The 21,465-nt window shown below is 36.2% G+C and overlaps 1 protein-coding gene across 2 annotated transcripts in view; it reads right to left on the reverse strand.

Annotated features, from left to right (window-relative positions):
- UGT8 (UDP glycosyltransferase 8) overlaps positions 1–21,465 on the reverse strand; it is an 81,412-nt gene that overhangs the window by 8,548 nt on the left and 51,399 nt on the right. For both annotated transcript variants that reach the window (XM_008563264.1, XM_008563810.1), the window contains exon 3: positions 417–559. In XM_008563264.1, the coding sequence (XP_008561486.1) occupies positions 417–559 (143 nt within the window). The remainder of the gene's footprint in view (positions 1–416; positions 560–21,465) is intronic.

Genomic DNA, 21,465 nt, shown 5'->3' on the forward strand with positions numbered 1-21,465 from the left:
ATAAAATATTTTACCTATTTATTCATTCATCCATCATTCTCTATCTCATACCAAAACTGATTTGAAGGAGTATATAGAAAGGCATGCAATTAGAACTAAATTTTTAAAAATGATAATAAATAATAGAACAGTAAATGAAGGTAGATATCTGAGGGAAACATAAAAATGCATCCAACACAAGAATAAATCATTCCAAACCATATCTTCTTTCTACACTATAGGCCAGAGGTCTCTTCATCATCACAGTCTTATGAATTAATTCCTAGATTTCAATACGCTAAGAAACAAAATGTAAAGTCAGACATCCTGCTACTCTTGCCAAGGAATTGATGTGCTGTGCTTCACAGGGACCTGTGGACTAAACAAGGGAATACTGAAAATCCACAATAAAGAAACAATCTGTATTATTACGTTACCTCCAAATCACTTTTTGAGGCAATCTCCCCAGAGCTCCTGCCAATTTATTAGCGATGTCTTCTGACAGATACTTGACAGCAGCTCCAAAAGATACCAGGACAAAGCCATGTTCATTAGCACCATTTACCCACCTTTGGAGATCCTGTAAATCAAAACAGGGCAGTTAATTTTATGTGTACAATACAGTTCATAATCAGTGTCATCAATAGCTCAGTTTATAAAAAGACTTTAAGTAGATTTCTTAATTAGAAAGTAAAGAGGATATGATATTTTCCTCTAAGCAAATGCTTTTGTTTAAAATATTTCATCCTACATCACTAACTAATAAGGAGGGCATATGATATATTTGATGAGATTAATAAGTAACAACCACACACACACACACACACACACACACACACACGCCAGTAGTATAATGGCCTAAGATCTCAGAGGTCAAAAAACTGAACTGATGTTGGATACAGAGACAGAGATAAATTTGTATGAGAACACAAACAAAACACGTGGATTGAACATATGAAAAACCAATCATGTTGGTAAAAATTTGTTAATTCATCTTTGACAAATTTTTGCCACAACTTAACAGTAAAAAAACAACCCAATTTAAAACTGGTCAAAGGAGCTGAATAGGCATTTCTCAAAGGAAGATACACAAATGGTCAACAGACACATGAAAAAATGCTCAATGTCACTCAGCATCAGAGAAATGAGAATCAAAACCACATAGATAACATCTCACCCCACTTAAACTGGCTATTATCAAAACGACAGAGAGTAACAAACGCTGCTGAGGATGCAGAGAAAGGGGAACTCTCCTACACTGTTGATGGGACTGTAAATTGGTGCAGCCATTATGGAAAACAGTATGGAGCTTCCTCAAACAATTACAGATAGAACTGCCATATGATCCAGCAATTCCACTTCTGGGTATACATCCAAAGGAATGGAAATCATCATGTTGAAGGGATACCTGCACTCCCATGTTTATCACAGCTCTATTTACAATAGCCAAGAGTCGGACCCATCCTAAATGTCCATCGTTGGATGACTGGATAAGGAAAATGTGGCATGTGTACACAATAGAATACTACTCAACCATAAAAAAGAATGAAATTCTGCCATTTGCAGTAACATTGATGAACTTAGAGAAAATCATATTAAGTGAAATAAGGCAGGCACAGAAAGAGAAATACCACATGTCTTCAATCATAAGTAGGAGCTAAAAACTAAACAGACGGACAGATGGAAGGAAGGAAGGAACAACAATCACAATAATATGTTGAACTTTCAAAAAGAGGGAAAAGAACTGAGTTTACCAGAGGTGGGAAAGGGGGAGGGAAAGGAAGGGGAAGGGAGGAATTGACAAAGGGCCATGAAGGACCATTACATTGTATAATGTTGAATATACTAATTATCCTGATTTAAGCATCACATATTGCACACAAGTAATGATATTCAACTCTGTACCCTACAGATATGTAAAATCAACTATGTTAAAATTAAATAAAAAATTGTCAGTGATTGACTTGTATTAAAAATTAAAGCAGTTCCTTTAAAGCACCACCCTTGCTTTATTTTATTCTACAGGCACAAACTTGTTTTTAATGGTAAGTTATCCCTTTGAATAAATCTTTGCCAAAGACACCGAGCTTCAGTTTCCCATATGAAAACTAATAAAGCCATGGCACTTTGAGGAATACGTAATTCCACCATAAGGACAACAACCCTGTTGTCCACTGACAACACCTATGCCACAATGCAGTCATGAAAACAGGGGCCAGACCCACTCTGTATTCATAATGACAGTGTGAGCTGTCATAGTCGTATCTCACAGAGCTCAGGACAAATGGGTAACCGCCATGGCTATGCCACCATGGTTTTGCATCACACAACACTTTCTAGCAGAACCTGATTTGCAGCTGAGAAGCACTGAGAAGTACACAATAGGAAGTGTCACCACAATGGCATCAATGCACTACTTAATTAAGTATTTAAATGGAAAGTTAGGCCTACATTTTCTTTCTTCTTGTCCCTTTTCTAGTCTTCTTATCACTTAAGATTTATATTAACTGGTTCTATTGTACTAATTCTTACCAGGAAACAGGGAGACCACATTCTATGCCCCAAATGAATTAGTGAATAGTGTCTCTACATGACCGAGAGTGACGATGGTACATCCTTCTAGCTATTGAGTGAGTAAAATAGACTACAATTATTTGGTAGAGAAGAAAACCTTACCAAAACATGTTATTTTCCAGAAAACTATTTGTTTATAAATATATAAAAGAAAAAAGGCTATATCAACCTTGGACTAAAGCTTTTAACTTACATTCTTGTACATTTACCAAGAATATCACAAGTGCTGAAAAATTTAATGGTGTTATATGTGGATTCAAAATAAGAAATAAGAGCAAACTGATTTAAAATTTTTAATTTTATGTATGGTCCTAAGCCAGATGTACTTAAAACAAATATAAGTGATTTGAACACATGGTGTTTTATGCCTGTGGTTTGTCTTAAAATAATTTATCACTTACTACCCAATTCTCTAAAGATGAAATTTTCACGGTCATTGCTATTTACAAAAAGTTTACATTCTGATATACTAGTCCTTATGGTAATAACATTACCTAAATTTTGTTTCATAAGGACTTAAAAAGTCTTTGAGTTTCTACTGACTATGCAATAAACACTTCAGTTGTTTGTTCTTTGTTCCCGCATGATATAAAATGAAGTCCATAGGCCTATTTTTCCAGCTTTTTCCTACCCTAGTCATTAATCATAATAAGAATATATTTAAGTATATATAACCTATACTGATATGTATGGAAGCAGAAAAGTTGAACACATCATGGTTTCCTTCAGGAAAAGTACTTAGTGTTTTCAGAGGACAATACTCCATTTGGCTTAGATGGGAAAGCCAGGACCCAACGTGACATCCAAACTGCTGTCTCCTGAGCTGGACGTAGAAGAGACAAGGTGAAAGGCTAGAATAGAGATAGGAAACCCATGGTCAGCTGGCCTGAATGTAAACCATCCCCCCATGATCTTTCACCTTCAGCCTAAATTTATAAAACCTTTGGTGTGATGGATATTTATGGGAACACTGAAGGGTTTGGGTTTTGGATCTGGTTGGCAAAGGTGACTGACATTCAGGAGGCATGAACAGATGCAAGAGCCAGAGGCTGAAGGGATTGTAAATTTTCTGAACTCATGGCAACGACTCTGGAAATGAACTTCATGGAAAGTATGCCTATATCTCCAATGGGCTGTGAGGCCCTAGGTGCTCTCTCTCCTATATATTCATATACAGTGTTTTCTGGAATTTAAGACCCCATCAATTATAAAAAGTAAATTGATTTAATAACTGCTCTTTCAAAAAAAAACTTTATAATAAATGTGTTCAACATAAAAAAAAACTCAGTACTAGAAATTAACACTTAAGAATACAGATACTTGAGAATCCTACTGCCCCCACGCAAATACCAAATTTAAAAATTGGACTATAGAAGTTCAATTACAATATCAACAAAATCCATAAATATCTAAGAATAAACCTAACACAAATGTACAAAATATGCATGAAGAACACATGAAACCTTTACTAAAGGACTGAAAAAGGAAGCCTGAATAAATGGAGAGATGTAACACGTGCCTGAAGGGAAATACTGGTGTTATGAACATGCAAATTTTTTATAAAATTACATTTAATTCATCTCAGCCTACATTCCATGAGTATATTATGGAACTTAAAAGCTGAGTCCAAAATTCATCTAGAAAAAAAAATCTACAAGAAAGTCCAAGAAAATTTTGAAAAAGCATAGTCAGAGTCTAGAGTCACTGCAATGGAAAGTCTTCAGTGTTAGCAGAAGTGTTAGTAGAGCAGAGACAAACTGCTGTGCAGAAGGGAATTTTCATCAGCGGGGAAAAGAGTCATCCAGCTACCAAATTGGGAAAAAATATGAGGTTCTATCCCTCCTCTATCATACATCACAGAAGAATTAAAAAGTTAAATCAAATTAAAATATATTAAGTTCTTGAAGAAAACACAAAAGAATACTTTTATTGCATTTGGGTGGGCAAGGTCTTCCTAAGAAAGTCTCAGACTCCAGAAGTCATAAAGAAAAGACGAACAGATCTGACTATAGAACAAATAAACTTCCAGAGTATGAAACACATTTTTAAAAGCCACAGAACAATAAATAGACTGGCAGAAATATTTATAGCACATATAACAAAGGATTAATACTAAGACAAAATAATGAGTGGGAAAAAAAACCCACCAACAACGAGAAGACACCCAATTCACAGAAGGAAACTAAACGACATAAACATAGAGAGATGCTTCATCTCACATGACTAATCAGAAAAAACACAAATTCAAGCTATTTGCATAAAGTTTATACAGTACTATATTAGATGATGTCAATATACTACCATTTAACTCTTTATCTTTAGTATCAACCTTTTAAGTATTATTGTTTCTCAGTTTTCTTTCAACTTTTTTTGTTTGCTAGAAGGATAAAACATCTTTTCATAATACAATGTCTTTTCTTAGCAAGCCTTTCCCATTTCAAGATTATCTTTTAAATGCTCCATTTTAGCAATTTTATAGAATCATTGCTTTAATGTTTCAACCTTTCATTCATCCGATATTTACTTGGAAGAAAAGAATAAGGCTGGAATCCATCTTTATTTTTAACCAAATCGTTAGTCAGTCTTCTCATCACCATTTATTGAATATTTTATCCTGTCCTCAGTGATCTGAAATGACACCCTTTCTGTCAATTTCTGAATTCTATTCTGTTCCACTGAGCTATCTATCCATTCTTGTGCTGTGACAAAGAGTTTTATTTTCTGTTATTTTATAATATATTTTAATAACTGCAGTGTGAGATTTCTCTCATTACTTTTCATTTTAGGGACTCTACTAGTTATTCTTGTATTTAATACAATTTGTTAAAGACTTTTCTTTTTTAACTTATCAACTACCATTTACTAGAAGTACCACTTCTTATGTTTGTTATGAATATTTGTGCATATATTTACAGAATTAACATCCTAATTCACTCAACATATGAATTTAGAATTGCATCCAGTCCTTTGTATTTAGTTGGCTAGCGCTGCATGCATACTGCTCCACTAGATGGCGTGGCAAGAATGGAGCAGGGGTGTCTGGGCTTCAGCCATCATCACACGCCCAAACCCAGAGCCCATCTCCAGGGGTTTAGGAGAACCTAAACCACAGGGGAAGAACTATGCAATTTTGAAAATGTCAATAAGAGAAAATAATCCCGATAACGGATCAAATATTGAACAGGAAATAAACATTCACAGGCTCTCCCCTCACTATTAGTATGTATAGTTCCATTCCTATACATACCCACCTACATTTTGCTGTAAAGAAGTTTTATATCTCTCTATATATTGATATCTATCTATCCATACATCTATATATATATATATCTATAGATATCAATATATATGTATCTTGAAAAGACCACCTCAAATAAAAATAATCATTTCATTCCTTGTAAAGTGAATTGTCTTAAGACCTTTGTGAAAAAGGTAGAATAAGGACATATTGATAGTACATTTTTATCATAATCAGATGCTATATGTTAGAGTATTTGCATTTTTATTATTATTTTTTTTTAGTGATCATGACCTGGATAGAAAATGACTTGTTTTCTGGTATTGCCAGAATTTTTTTTCTAGAATAATTATATACTAAATGCTTTGACTTGGTCATAGGAAGAACAAATCAATGAGAGAGACGGTGTCCTCCCCCATCTGCCCACTTCTCCTGATGCAGTGCTACTTGGTATGAACCAGTGTAAACCAGCCTGGCTCTAAGACAGGAAATGGGGCATGACAGGAGCTGAGCAAGGTACCAGAGTTAAAGTAGGGGAGCAACTGCTCCAGAAGTATAAAATTTTCTATATTTTTAGGTAGTATTTTGACACAATGAATGTCTAGAAATAAATGGAGGATGATGTAAAAACATAAACAGGCGGAGATGGAGAGCAAGCACTTGAAACTTGTAGAGAAGATAATCACTGAGTGATTCTTTTTTCATATACACAGCCCCCTACCCGAAAACAGACACTTCCTATTAATTGTGACCAACTTAAAACACATCCCAATTCCAGACATGTAAAAGTAGCTTTTAAAAAAATAACCACTGGGCCAGCCTATGGCTCACTCGGGAGAGTGCGGTGCTGATAGCACCAAGGCCATGGGTTCAGATCCCATATAGGGATGGCCGGTTAGCTCACTGGGTGAGAGTGGTGCTGACAACACCAAGTCAAGGGTTAAGATCCCCTTACCCGTCATCTTAAAAAAAATATTAAAAATAAATAAAAAAAATAACCACTTCCAAACCAATGAGAAAATAACTAACTAAAAGTTGGATGGTGCAGGCCCACCTCTATCCTTGCTAGGATTTATACTGAGGACACCAGAATCTTGGAGAACTTTAGAGAGATCTTCAGCAGGTCTGAGGCATGGAGACAGACCGGACTGCCATGATTAGCACCAGATTTGTCCTGATGGTAGCCTGTGACCCAAACCTACTCCTTTCTCTCCCCCCAGAATGAGAGCCTTGAAAGGGGCCCAACGCAGTAGAAAAACCAATAACACTGTATCCTTTGTCAGCCCTATCCATGCTGAGAAAAAGAATGACTGGATTGTGAGAGAATCCTACACAGAGAGGACAATAGGAGAGAGGGGGTGGGTGCTGGGACCACTTTCTTGTACCCAACACCAACAGGTGTCTTTTCCCATTTTAACGTATCTGATATGCAGAATGCTCTGCTTGGGTCAGGTGAGCTGCAAAGACTTGAAATATTCATTCTTAAAAAGCCATTAGGAAAAGTAATAATGACCATTTTGATACAAAATATTTTTTAAAAACATCTTGATATATCAAATATGATCACTGACTACTGCTAAGGTAATTAACCAATGCTTATTTTAAAAAATACTACTGAAAATATAAAAGTTACCACTCAAAATGAAAATGTACCGAACATTGTTTTCACTGATCTGTTTGGCAAGAGATTGCTTCAAACCCCAGTTCCACAATGTGCTGTGTGATCTTAATTAAGTCACCTATTCTCTTTGATGCCCAGCTTCCTCATACCTAAAAATGCTGATAATACTTCACAGGGACATTGTAAAAATTAAATGAGATCAAATCTATAAAAGTCCTTTGTCAACTAAAAATTATACTGTTCTTTTCCTGAGCAAGACTATCTGATAAGTTATAGATTATAAGCTGAAATTATATCCACATTGAAAAAAGGAAAAAAAAAATAGTCATTCTGCACCAAGATATTTTCTCTCGGTTCTATTTTGTTCACCATGTTTTAGATTCTTCAGAATAAAGCTGGTCAAAATACATAAATGAGGAGTAGTACAAAAAGTGTCTTACATGCAGTATAAAATCTAGTTGTCAGTTTTTCAGAAAATTTAAATGATTTCCAAGATCATCCAAAGGGGTTTATGCTACAACTAACCTGAAGAAGCAACAGAGAGATCAATGTCACTTTATTAACACAGTGAGTGTTCAGGAATAGGAAATGGCACCTGGAAGGATGTATTTATTTCCACTGAGATTCTAGAGTATCCTTTTCTTCTTTCTGATAATTTTTGCCAATACAGTTACAATTAAAAGAAGTAAGCAAAATTTGAAACCCTGATTTGACTTTGAAGAAAGTTAAATTCTCAAGGTTTTTAAGACCTTCAAGAAACTGCAGCCAAGCAGTCAGGACATCCTAAGGATATGATCACGGTAAGGTACTGAGCTGTTATATAAGTGACCATCAGATATATAAAATAGGACAGAAATACTAACAAGAGATGAATCGCTCACCAGGAAAAAAAAAGAAATGAGTCCAAAAATGACATCTAAATGTTACAAAAGGAATTTAAGCATCCAGAGTATGGGGGAGAGTGGGAGAAATTTGAATATGCTTATTTGCAATCAAGAATGAGACCAGGGCATGTATGGGAAACAGATAAAGATGTAGAAAGAAGAGACACACACTTTTGTCGCACATCTGAATGTAGTGTACAGATCTGCGATCCTGAAACATTCTTTCCTTAACAATCACTTAGGCTAAATGTTCAAAGTTCTGCTGGGAAAAAAATGGCCATAGCTATCAGATAATCACTTACTAAATAGTGTCCTGGCAAATTAAGTGGTTTCCAAGTCCATTCATTAAATCAAACACGTATTGAGCGCCTGCTATGTACTGTACCTGACACTCTTCTAGGCATTTGGGACATACCAAAGAATAAATGAATAAAAATTCCTGTCTTCAGAGAGTTCTTAACAATGTGGCTGCACCAAATTTCTACCCTAAGATCCGTCAGGTTCTGACACTCTATCTATTCTTCATTCCCCAAATACAGCATGCCCTTTGGTGCCTGAAATTTCCTCCTCACTTCACAGTTATTTATCAAAGCCCAACAAAGGATCCCCCCTGTTGTCCTCCCCTGTGAGACCTGCTCTTCCACAAGGCACCTACCACATTGTTTTTAGTGTCTGTGTTTGTGCACAAGATCCTCTCTCTCCTAGGTTGTGAGGCATGTTAGGTGTTCAATACTTATCTATTTTAATGAATTAAGAGCTAATATAATTCAAATCCTTAAAGAATAGACATTAAGTACATAGTTTTATTTTCCCATTCAGTTAGTTGGGCAAATAAGACTGCCTTCTCCTTAGAATTTAAGAGACATTATTGGGCACTTTAAAGAAATGCCTCATTTTTAAATTCAAGTTTAGCTACTAAATCATGTGACCTGCCTAGACAAAATAAAGGTAGGCCTTGCCAGCCAGTCTATATGTCCACCTTCCTTCCTTCCAGAAAAAAAAGAAAAGGAAAAAACCAACTTACATAATAATCACTATGTTATGTTAGAGAGACTCAGAGATTGATAAAGAATATTTATATCACTTTGAATTCTGATTGATTACAAAGGTAAAATTAGTAACTTGACAGCGAAGAAGTCAGGTACATTACACCTTTATCAAATGATCAAAATGGGCATCATCAATAATAAAACAAGGCAAAACCATGGACCACCCAATCAGATGCAACATGCAGAACACAGTATCCCTCTGTGATATTCCTGCTAAGGATTTATGACCTGAATCCAATTATGAGGAACACAGGATAAACCCAAATTGAGAGACATCTATAAGATAACAGGTCTATAATACTTGAAAGTATCAAAGTCATGAGAGTCAATCAGTCAATAAATGTTCAAGAAAGAGGAGCCTAAAGACACATGGCAATTAAAGGCAACACTTGATTCTGAACTGGACCCTTCCTCATACAGGACATCGTTAGAGAATATGGAAAATCTTCAATGATGTATGAGATTTAGGTGGTAGTAATGTTTCATTGTTATTTTGGTTAAAATAAATGGTGGTTTAAACGTCACTAGAGTGGTTTTTATAGCTCTAGGGACTAGGAATGTCTCAATGTATCTTCACTTGGTTCCTTTTTCAAAAGTCACAAGTGGATTTTAAAAACTGAGCTAAAACATCCACATGAAGTCTCTAGCACTTTCTCTCAGAAAAGATCAGGGAGAACAGAAAGTAACTAACAGTCACTGAACCTGCTTTGTGACTTTAACCCCTTCTAAGTTATCTCTTCTTAGATAATAAGGTAGTGGATAAAGTTGAGGTCCAATAATACCAAAGAACCTAGTTCTAAGCCATGAACCAATGGTCCTCATGAATACTTTGTTAGAGAAAATGTAATATTTACCTGGTATTTTTCCAAAATAATTGTGGTAACCACATTCCCTTTTGAAGTCTACTGATATTACCGAAAGGGACAGAGTGCATGCCCTTTATTTAATATTCAGACATATTCACTTCAATAATTCAATAACAGTTAAACTTTTATTGGTCACCTTCTATGTGCCAGGCACTAGGTGCCAAGAATATAAAAGAACAAGATATGGTTTCCTGCCAAGAAGTTCATAGTCCAATTCAGACTCAAGGGCTTCACTATCAGCATATTTATACTGTCTTTGCCCTATTTCTTCCCTGCATGCCTGGGAAATGGAGATCTGAAAATAACAAAATTTCAGAAAGTGCATTTACACTCTGTAAGTTATATCCCAGTTTTCTCATGATTTCAGAGTTCAATTCCCAAAGGAATAGTTTGCTGACAAGCAATTTAAGGTCGTATGCTAATATTTCTAAAACCATTTAGAAACACATTTATAATCAGGTAAATTAAATAAAATGGCAAAAATTCGTTGACAACTGAAGAAACCCTTCATAAACCAAAGAAAACTTCACTTTTTCTAATATTACAATACAGATATTTGGTGTTTCTTGATTGTAAATCTATATAGAGAAAACAGTAAGTGCTGAATTTGCCTAAAACCAGTCTAGTGTATACCATTTCCAGGGTAAATTACCCAGATAGATCCTTCCAGGTCAATGACAGCATCAGAGTACATGAGAGTGGACTTCTGTCAAATGCCTAATGAAGTACATATGAAGCCAGACAAACACCACAATACGGCCTCATGGATACTTCCATCAGCTCTAGTGTTTCTATCTGATGAGCATGAATAGTGTATATGATCAAGAGGCAGAAAAAGGCTTTGATTAACTTTTGCTGGGTGAGTGACTACACAGACTAGAAAACTAAGAACTGATCTGCATCTTCTCCATCTCACTCCCCCTGTAGATAATCTATTTCTACAATGATTCAGGAAGTAAACTCCTCTGGTACAAAGTCAATGACCCAGAAGGGTATGAGCAATGGTGCACTGATCCTGGTATGAGTAGCTGGTAATCTCAGGAAAAGCATTCACACGTTGGGCAAAAACATGCAGAGCCATAGTAACAATGCTTGTTAAACAGTGTACTCTTCCATGCACTACCTTATATAAATACAATTAAAAAATTAGTCTCAATGTCTGCTTTGATAGACAATAGAAAGATCAGAATAAGACAAATCCTACTTGGACCTTGCAGAAATGACATAAATGAAGCATAAACATCAGTTATCAAACATAGCTGTTTGGGGTTTCTGTGCCCCTCAGACTCCCCTCCAGACACTGCTCTGACAAACACTCTATCTCCTTATGTATTATAGAGTCAATTCTGTGGAACTAAAGTTTGGACTTACCTACTCTTCTAATATTCCAATATCATAATGTCTTCCATTAATACAATTAACTATTATGCTCCTAGAGAAGTCTGAAATCTAAGTTTATCTTTGAATAAGCATCCCAAAAATGTGTTTTCTCACCAATTTATCTTAATTCCTCTGCCCTCTCATAAAAGTTTACTTCATAATCCCAACTAGTGTATTCAAAAAAGTCTTATTCAAGTACTCTCCACCTAATGCCCAATGCTCAAGTTCTCAATACTAATTACTTTTTTAAAAAAATGTATCCTGAGAAAAAAATCTTAAATTGAATTCGTCCAGCTACCAATTGACATCCAAGGCCCATCTGTTCCCTACTTCCTACTTTGAACTGCACTAGGTCATTCTACTTTCTCTTAGCTTATCCCATCTCTGTCCACTCTGGTGATTTTGTTTACTCTAATTCCCCTTTCATAATGGCCCTTCCATCTATCTAAACTCAACAGGCCCTTAAGATCAGCTCCAATGCCACCTACATCAATCCTTGCCTGATCTTGCCAAATTTAAGAATTTATTCTTTATTTCTTTTCCTTAACAATACTTAAAGTCTCTCTTATATTACTGTTGATATTAGAACTTGTTATAAAATTATTTGTATACATACATATGTCATCATCTTTAACAGACTATAAATTCCTTGAATTTCAAGGCATCCCAAAACAATGTATTGCCCATAATTCATGTACATTCAATAAACGCTCGTTGAATATCTGATAGTTTAAATTTTTACCATTGTTTTCCTAAATCAACCCTATGTAAAAATCCATTAACTTATAAATGAGTTTATTCCGAAGGTCCATTTATAAATCTTCTTTTCAGAAACGTATGTGCATTTTCCCAAAATGTTATTATTATACATGGTAATTTAAAAGAATTGAAGTTACATTTCAATACTTCAGGATTATGGATTAATTATTAATTTAAAAGATATTTAGAAGATGCCTTAATCTTAGGACAACAAATTAATGTTCTCGACTCCCACTTCTGGGTACCAGAGACTGATGGACTTGCTTCATCATTCCAAAAATATCCTCTCTTTGCATATGCTTAACAATGCATATGCTTACCTTAAGGAGCCTACAAATCTGAGGTACATTTGTAGAGAGAGGGCAGGCAGGATAACCCATACTGGAGCATTTCAGCAGAACAGCAGAAGTGATGTACATATGGAAAACGAAACAGTACTTGATTTTAATCTTGAAATTGTCTTAAATTTCACGTAAAATTAAAAGGGGACATGAGATTTTTATAAAAGAGAAACATGACTAAAGGAAAAAGCTTAAGCAACTTTTCTAAGAAAAGGACACTTCAAGTACTCTCAATTGAAGAAAAATGGAGAGTTGATCATAATTTGGTAAGTCTTTTCAAGTCAAATTTTTCATGTTTTCTTGATATACTTTATTTTATTACTGGCTCCAAGAAAAACCAGTGAGGAATCCACTAAAATGAAAAATGAAAAGAAATGGGTAAGCCACTTCTTCCCTCTAAATTAACAGCTATAAGAAAAAAATTAAGCCAAGAAAGGTCTTAGGTTTTGAAAATCTGAATCTAAGATTGGGCAATCTGAGAACAAAACTGCAGAAGGAATGCTGAGTATGAGCAGAAAAGAAATCAGATTTTTCCAGGATCTATTAAGTCAGGAGTTTTTGAAGAGGTGAGTTTCAGGTAGAAAAGTGTATATTATAGATAGGAAATGGTAAGATGAAAAAGGACTTGGGGGGCAAAAGGAATGGCATGTTCAATGGGAAAAAAGCAGTAAGAAAAGTGTTGCAGATCAGAAAGAAAACTTGTACATCTACAGAGGAAAAACCTTTCCCCAGAAAAACAAGAAATGAACATGATCGGTTAAAGAGCAGGCGCCAGAGAGCTCAAAGGTAAAAAAAAAAAAATTCCCTGAATTTATGAGTTCATCTCAATTCCTGTTACCTGACAGTTGATCCTGACAATCTAAGCCTCAAAATAGATTAAAAACTAACAACTTATAGTTAAAAACACCACTAGGAAAACAATTATTTGAATGGAACTGGAGATCATAATCATCAGACTGAACTAAGTACTTCATAAAAATGTAAGAATGCATATATATCATTTCAAAATAAAAACTGACAATTAACTTTAACATATTTGTAACTTGTGATACACACACTACTTCAAAGAATATGAGCCTTAAAAAATCGGCTGACACCTTAGAGTGATGCAGATATGGAAAAATTCCCATAGCAAGTGCTATTTGTAATATGTTCCAGGAGGAGAACATGCAGATAAGATGGTAAGAAAAAGGGCTCCAAGGCCAGCAGATTGCCAGTCATTTTGAAATAAATGCAAGGCCAAAGACAACAAATGTCACTACACAGTTGGCAAAGAATTTAGCATCTGGGCAGATGGGAATCAGTGATCCTAATACACATCAGATCCTCAGGCCAAATGCAGAATGTATATGTGAGCTCAGCTTGGGACAGTCTCTACATGCCAATTGAGTGCGGTTAAAAAAAAAACCCAAAACACTGGCCCAAAACATGGCTGCTTTTAATTAACAGTTCACACACAATTTTAAATCAGTGTTCAATGAATTTAAGTAATCACCTATAAATCAGTACTTCTCAAAGTGGAGAAACACCAAGGTGTACCAAGGAATTCATACGCAACAGTCTTAGATGCATACATTATCCTGGAATGTTCATTTTAATCCATAAATAATGTTTGCCTGGTTTTTAAATAACAAACATAGGTATATCATTATGAGAGAGGCTGCTACTTGCCTGGCCATATTCATTTCCCCCAATTCCTTAGTAATAACTCCCTACTTTTAGATGGCATTTTGTAGCCCAGGTAAAGACTATGTTTTCCATTCCTAGCTGAAGCCATGTGTGGACACATAAGTAGCCAATGTTCTAGCCAATGAGATGTGAGCGGAAGTGAGGCTTCCAACAGCTGGAATGCAATGGCCATCCTGACCATGAGGATGAGAGCCACCCACGAGGGATGGTACAGTAATGTGTCGAAGGAGCCTGGGTCCCTACTGACTTCTCAGAGATGCCATATCATTCTGGACTGCCTATCTCAGAACTTCCTCTATGTGATACAAAAATAAACTATTGTGTATGGTTACTTACTTGTTTTCAGTTATACACATTAAAACATAATCCTAAGTGATACAATCATGAAGAAAAATTCAAAAGAGGAGACTTCAAATAAATGTCCATACTTATGCTTAACTGTATATGATTTTCCCAGTATCACCAGCTAAACAAATTCATTCCTCTGTGGTATATCTTCTGAGAAGTACTGTAATGTGAATTATTGATATAATATATATAAAATACTAACTGGATCATTTGGGCTGCTTTAAAACTAGAATACTCTATCCATACTAAATTGGCAACCTCTGGTGCCCCAGGGTCCAGAAGTTGCACCTGAAAATCCAACCACCATTCCAGAATCATAAGTGGAAGGCTAAAACTATGTTGTCCTAGCAATTATTTTACAGATAAAGAAACTGGAGCAAGATATTAACTGACAGAAGGTAACCAAAAGCAAGGTTGAACTGAGTTCCAGTTCTAAGTTCCAGTCCAGTGCCTGACATACTAAACAATGCCAGCATGGCCGTATACTCTATGAGATAATGGAAAGACTATGTTAAGTTCCTCAGAAAGATAAAGTTATGTAAATTGAAGCAATTCATAAGTTTTCTTATTCGCTCAATGAAAAACTACATTGTACTATATTCCCCAAAGCTACATTTTTTCCTTCCTGTATGTAATCCACTTGAAGGAAAAGAAAAAACAATGATATGCATAAAGAAATCTTAACCAGTTTTGCAACTGGTAAACACTTGTGTTTCCTATTTAAAATGCATAGGTATTAACCTACTTTAAACAGTGCCACTAGAGTTTTAAAAAAATGTGCCTCACATGCTTCTTCCTCATAAACATATTCCTACTTATGATCCATTACAAAGTTGGATTAAAAGTACATATACCTACATATCGTTTTTGTGTCATAATGGCAAGATTTTTAAAATAATGCCTTTCACCAAAACTGTTACAGACAACCTAAATACCATTCATTAAGTACGACTAAATGACTAAAACAATATATATAAATAATATAATATTTGACTAAAACCATATATATAAATAAAAAATAGATTATCTGTGTGTCTCGAGTCACATATAAATGATACTACTGAACATACATGCTCACACCATTTACAACCCTCCTTCCTCATCACGGGCAAGAAATGCATACTCCTCATTTCTCATATGCTTTTAAATATTAGTAAAGCAATAAATGTTATCACATACTGATCTACTCAGAGTAAGCTCTATATGCTGGAATGGCATTCCATCCCATGCAATGAAGAGGAATAAAGGGAATCAAAACAACAAGTCTTTCATTATATATGAAAGGTGCAGACCTTAGAAGAATGAATTGAATTAATTGGATTTTGTATTCTTCAGGAAATAAGAAAGTCTCCCCATCTGACAAGCAAGATGCTGAATTGACATCAACTAATCATAACAATAAGCAAGAACACTACATTCTCCATCAGCTGGAATATCTGTTTATGTTCACAAAATGTCTTCCGTTGCAAGCAAATGACTTGCCTATCAATTAACAAGCAAGAACAAGGAAAAGATAATGGAAGATATGAGGGACAGAGCAGGGTGATGTGTAAGAGCCAGCAGCCTGAGTTCGAATTCTGTCTTCTGCCACTCCCTGGCTGTGTGGCCTTGGGAATTCACTTAGCCTCCTTGGATTTCAAGTTACCCATCTGCAAAATGGAGATAAAAGCAGTTCTTACCTCATAGGGATGGTTATGAGGCTTAAATGAGCTACTTCATGTAAATCGATTAGAATGATAACTGGTATACAAAAGTATTCAATGAGCATTAGCTATTATTATTTAACCGTCATTGTGAATACTGACAAAAAAGAAAACCAGAAGTTATTACAGATCCTCAAGAAGAAAGCCGTTGACACATCTTTTATAACATCACAAGCAATACCCCTGGAGGCTACTTATGGATTAAAACTATAATTGCTGTGTTTTATAAAAATCTCTGTAGGTGTAAATATGACTTTCTAAAAAGGATGAATTATTTGCCATTGAAATTGTCAACCTGTTTCTAGTTGTGTTCTCTTTCACAACCAGAATCAAATTTCACTAGAATGAAGAGGTCAAAATAAGTCTCAGGAATAGTAAAATGTTTCCTTTCCCTAAGTAAATAGTACTGCTTCTGAACTCCAAAGGATTCTATTTTGCCTCAAACTCTGAAACTTTTGCAAAAGCCTGTCACCAATAATGGTAGAAATGCACTTCTGCAGGATCATGACTCTGATATGAAGCTGGCAATGCCCCAAGCAATGACTTGACCAAATTTACCTGAAACAAAAAATACTTTCATTTCTGGGCACTTCATAAAACACCACATCACAATCATGAATTATTAGCATCATAGGGCATGAAGACCTATTTCAGGGGACTGGCCCTGATATAAACCATGATCTGCATTCTTTGTCACCCCAGGCTTTGCTACAGAACTAAGCCTAATGCCCTATCCAAGGCATCCCTTGTGTGTAATGAATTAACTTCTCTTGAATGCAGCTGGAATGGTACTAGCTCTGTACCATCTGTAGGAGAACTAATAGTCATTCAAATCATTTTCTGTAGGGCTTCATTCACTTGTGGAACCCCAGCTGAGAAATGTTACTTGGGGGAAATAATTGCTTTCATTAAAATATTAGTTGTGTCCCATGGTATTCTTGAGGAGGAGAATTCCACTGTTTACCACATTGTTTCTATCACACTGCTTGGTGTTGAAGTGTTTTATTATGTATATAAACATTACATACATATATATATAGTCACACGTATGTATACATATATATGTTCAGCTAATGTACCTTAAATTAGCAGCTATCTTTTTTCATAGTAAATTTCAAACAGATAAATAGTTTATGCTGTCCCTTTTTTAAACAAAAGATACTTGACTGAGGCATCTCTTTCGATTAGTAATAAAAATAAACGGAGACTTTTTTTTCCGTGAAAGGCACTTTTGTTTTGTCACTAATCAATCCATGGGAATCTTTCTTTAAATAATATAGAAGTGTAATTTCTGCAAAACAGCCTATCTGAGTACATCTACCAGAAGCACTCCTGAGCTAATTCACTTTGGAAAATCAAAGGCGATTAGAGGCTGGCCAGTTAGCTCAGTTGGTTAGAGCATTGGGCTGATAATACAAAAGTCCAAGGTTCAACTTCTGTATGGCCAGCTGCCAAAAAAAAAAAAAGTCAATAATCTGTAATATTTCTGCTTACACTATATACCGAATATGATGAAAAAGACTGTCTCAATGCATTTATCTGTTTATTTCCATCTTAGCCCCTGCTCAAGAATGTACATTCTAAAAGGAACCTTGTTTCATTCTCGCTTCTGTCCCCCAAATCTAGAAAATGTCTAATTCATAGTAAGCACTTGATAAATATTTGCTAAATCAATGGTGTCCTGAAAGATGTAATGTCTACCTATTGTACTAATCTATCTCTGAATAATTCATTCAAATAGAAAACATATTATGTAGATCATACCAGGTCCATAAATCTAATAAATCTAGCTTTTGTAGAATTCTTTTTTTCCATATGACACTTTAACTTGAGACCATTGACATATATTGAATGGCTACTTCTTTAGTGTAAGCAGGCTTTCCTATAATCGCCATACGAGATTATCTTCTCATCTCTATTTCTTTTTTCATCCTGTATAAAACATTAGAGGGAATTTCATTTTAGCACACAGTTACCATTTGAAGGCTTCTTTCTATTTCCACACCTAAGGTATAAGCACACCTAATATTATGTATTTATGCAATATGGCTTGACCAAGTAAGTATAATCATGCTTTTTGAAGGGATCCAGAAAACTCACAAAAACTGCTACTCATTTTTCACTACTTCTATCTTATTGGTTTACCCTATTTTGATAGCAATTTAACCTTACGGGATCCCAAAATAGTGGCTGGGAACACAGGCTTTAAAAAGACTTGGACTTTATATATCACTATGTGACTTCGATGAAGTTACTCGTGTTTTCTTGCCTGAGAAGAAAAATGAGGTTGCCAATGATTCTTAAACCCCATAGGATTATCATGAGTATAAAATGAAACGGTGCATATAAAGCATTCAACACTATGCCTGCTCACGGTAAGCACTCACCGTGATAACCACCAGTATTGTTTTAGACAGTCCTTGGCAGCGAAACATTTGATGCTTATTTCCATTCAAGAAATTCTACCATGGCTTGATAACAAGTTTCCACTAAAATTTAGATTTGTTAATTTATTTGCTCATTGAATTTTCTCCACCATAAACACAGTCTTAATTTCCCCCCACAAAGTTCCTTATTTGAAGATGGTTGTGAAGTCTGTATTTCTGTGCCTTGCATTTAGTGGGTGTTATAATTATTAAATTATAGTAGAAGATGAAAGTAGCTTTAAGGAGCAAATAACCAGGTTAGAAATATTAAAACATAAGGACCCCTTTCAGCTTAGAGGGACTGTTGGGAAAATGTAGGAAAAATGGTCAGAGCCGCTCAGATGTTCAGAATCTTGCTGAGCATTTGATGTAAACAGGCATATGCGCTCAGGTGTTCCTTGGTTATCGTCTAGAGTAATTGTGCATGTGCACCCAAGTGTCCTGGGTTATGGACTTAAGTATAAGGATGAGTGGCTCTGATGCACGATGCTCCCCACCCCCGGGATGCCCCCCCGTGGGGGGGCATGGGGAGGCCACTACTGCTGCTGGAGGCTGCTGCTGCTAGTGCCCCCGGACCCTCTGCAAGGCAACTGATGGACCTGTAAGCTGCTGCCGCTGAGGAAGCTGAGGACTGAGCTCATGTCATCTACCAACAGCTCCTGGAATCTTTCCCAATTACCTAGCATGGACCTGCATGTGAGGGGTCTGGGGACCCAGTCTGTACAATGGGGTTAGAGGGCCTAAGCCCTAGCTCTGACAACATAAATGGAAACTTAGTATAACTAAAATAATAACTAAAATAATGAAACATTTTGGCATTAGTTATGATTTGTCTTACTTTACAGGGACCATACAAGAGAAGCATGCTCACCACGACATACTCACCATGTCATGCTCAGCACGGCCCGCAGATACTACACACTCAATAAACATTAATTGAATTGAATAAATGTGGGCTTTTTATAGGCATAAAGCAAGAAATAGGACATTTTAGGCAGGAAAAGATTTGAAAATGCATAGACCACAAATTCTACTTCGTATTAACTCACTCGTTCAGGGCATGTTTATGAAAGGCCGACAGTGCTCCAACCCCAGGAAAACAAATATGATAAACAGGTGCCTATCTCAGGAGGTCCACATGAGACCAACTGACTCATCACAGTACAAGGAGGAAAATATAAGTAAATCAATCATTGCAATTCAACGTGATATGCTAAAATAGATTATGGAATTCAGATAAAAACAGCAAAGGGTCCAGGAAGTCTTTCAAATGAAGTGATATTAAAAATAGGAAACAGGGCCGGCCTGGTGGCGCACTGGAGAGTGTCCGCTTGGGAGCGCGGGCGCTCCCGCAGAGGGTTCGGATCCCATGTGGAGACCGGTTCCCACTCACTGGTTGAGCGTGGTGCGGGGGCAACACCGAGGGTTGCGATCCCGTTACTGGTCAGTAAAAAAGACAAAAAAAAAAAAAAATAGGAAACAAATTGGTTTACCTGTAGGGAACAATTATGAGGAATAAAATAAGAAGAGTAAATAGGGAGGCTTGACTGCAAGTCTCAGGTTTTTTAACGTGATCATTTATATACCACAAAGGATTTTTTTTTTTGTCTTTTTTCGTGACCGGTAACGGGATCGCAACCCTCGGTGTCGCGCCCGTACCACGCTCAACCAGTGAGCGGACCGGTCTCTATATGGGATCCGAACCCTCAGCGGGAGTGCCACCGGGTGTCGCGCCCGCACCGCGCTCAACCAGTGAGCGGACCGGTCTCTATATGGGATCCGAACCCTCAGCGGGAGTGCCACCGTGCTCCCAAACGCCGCACTCTACCGAGTGCGCCACCGGGCCGGCCCCCACAAAGGATTTGTCAAGAGAGTAACAACATAACAAGTGTTGTATTATCTGAAGATTAATCAGCTGTTGTTTTTAGCATAGTTTAGATTCAGGGAAGAAAGGGCACTGTGACTGAAGAGAAAAGCCTGGGAAACACATTCAGAGGCTTTGTAATTGTTCACGTATAAGGTGATAACATATGCAGAAAACAGGAGCAGAAATAAAAAGGAACAGAGATTTCCAAGGAGGAACCACCTTTATTTGCTGAAACCAGAAAGAATGAAGCATTAAAAGAGTTTAAAGCACACATATTTCATTTTTGATAAAACATGGCTTTAAAGAGATTTTAAAAGAATACTAATACTTTGCCTATGTTAGCCAAAGTCATTCCTTTTCTATAACTCTGTCATGTAATAAGCTTAAAGTCTTAGTTTCTCCACCATCTGAGAATCCAATATAAAAATTACATATGCATTCATTCATCCAGAGACTCACTGAGTACCTACTGTTTATAGTGCCAAATACTGAACTCAATGCTATCAGAAGGAAATACAGTTTGAATGACATATCTTTTGTTTGTGAAACAGGACTTTAAAATAAAGCCCTGAAGCTATTTAAAGGCCAGGTATTATAACCTCACTCAGGAAAATATGATAATATAACATTTTTTATAACCACAATTCTTCTTTAAAAGCACCAAATGGAAAACCACGAAGCACATGAACAACTCTTCCTTGTTACCATAGAGCTTAGTGCTATTTTTTTTTTTCTTCAAAG

The sequence above is a fragment of the Galeopterus variegatus genome, unplaced genomic scaffold (assembly GCF_000696425.1).
Source record: "Galeopterus variegatus unplaced genomic scaffold, G_variegatus-3.0.2 Scaffold2, whole genome shotgun sequence".
Classification (NCBI taxonomy): Eukaryota; Metazoa; Chordata; class Mammalia; order Dermoptera; family Cynocephalidae; genus Galeopterus; species Galeopterus variegatus.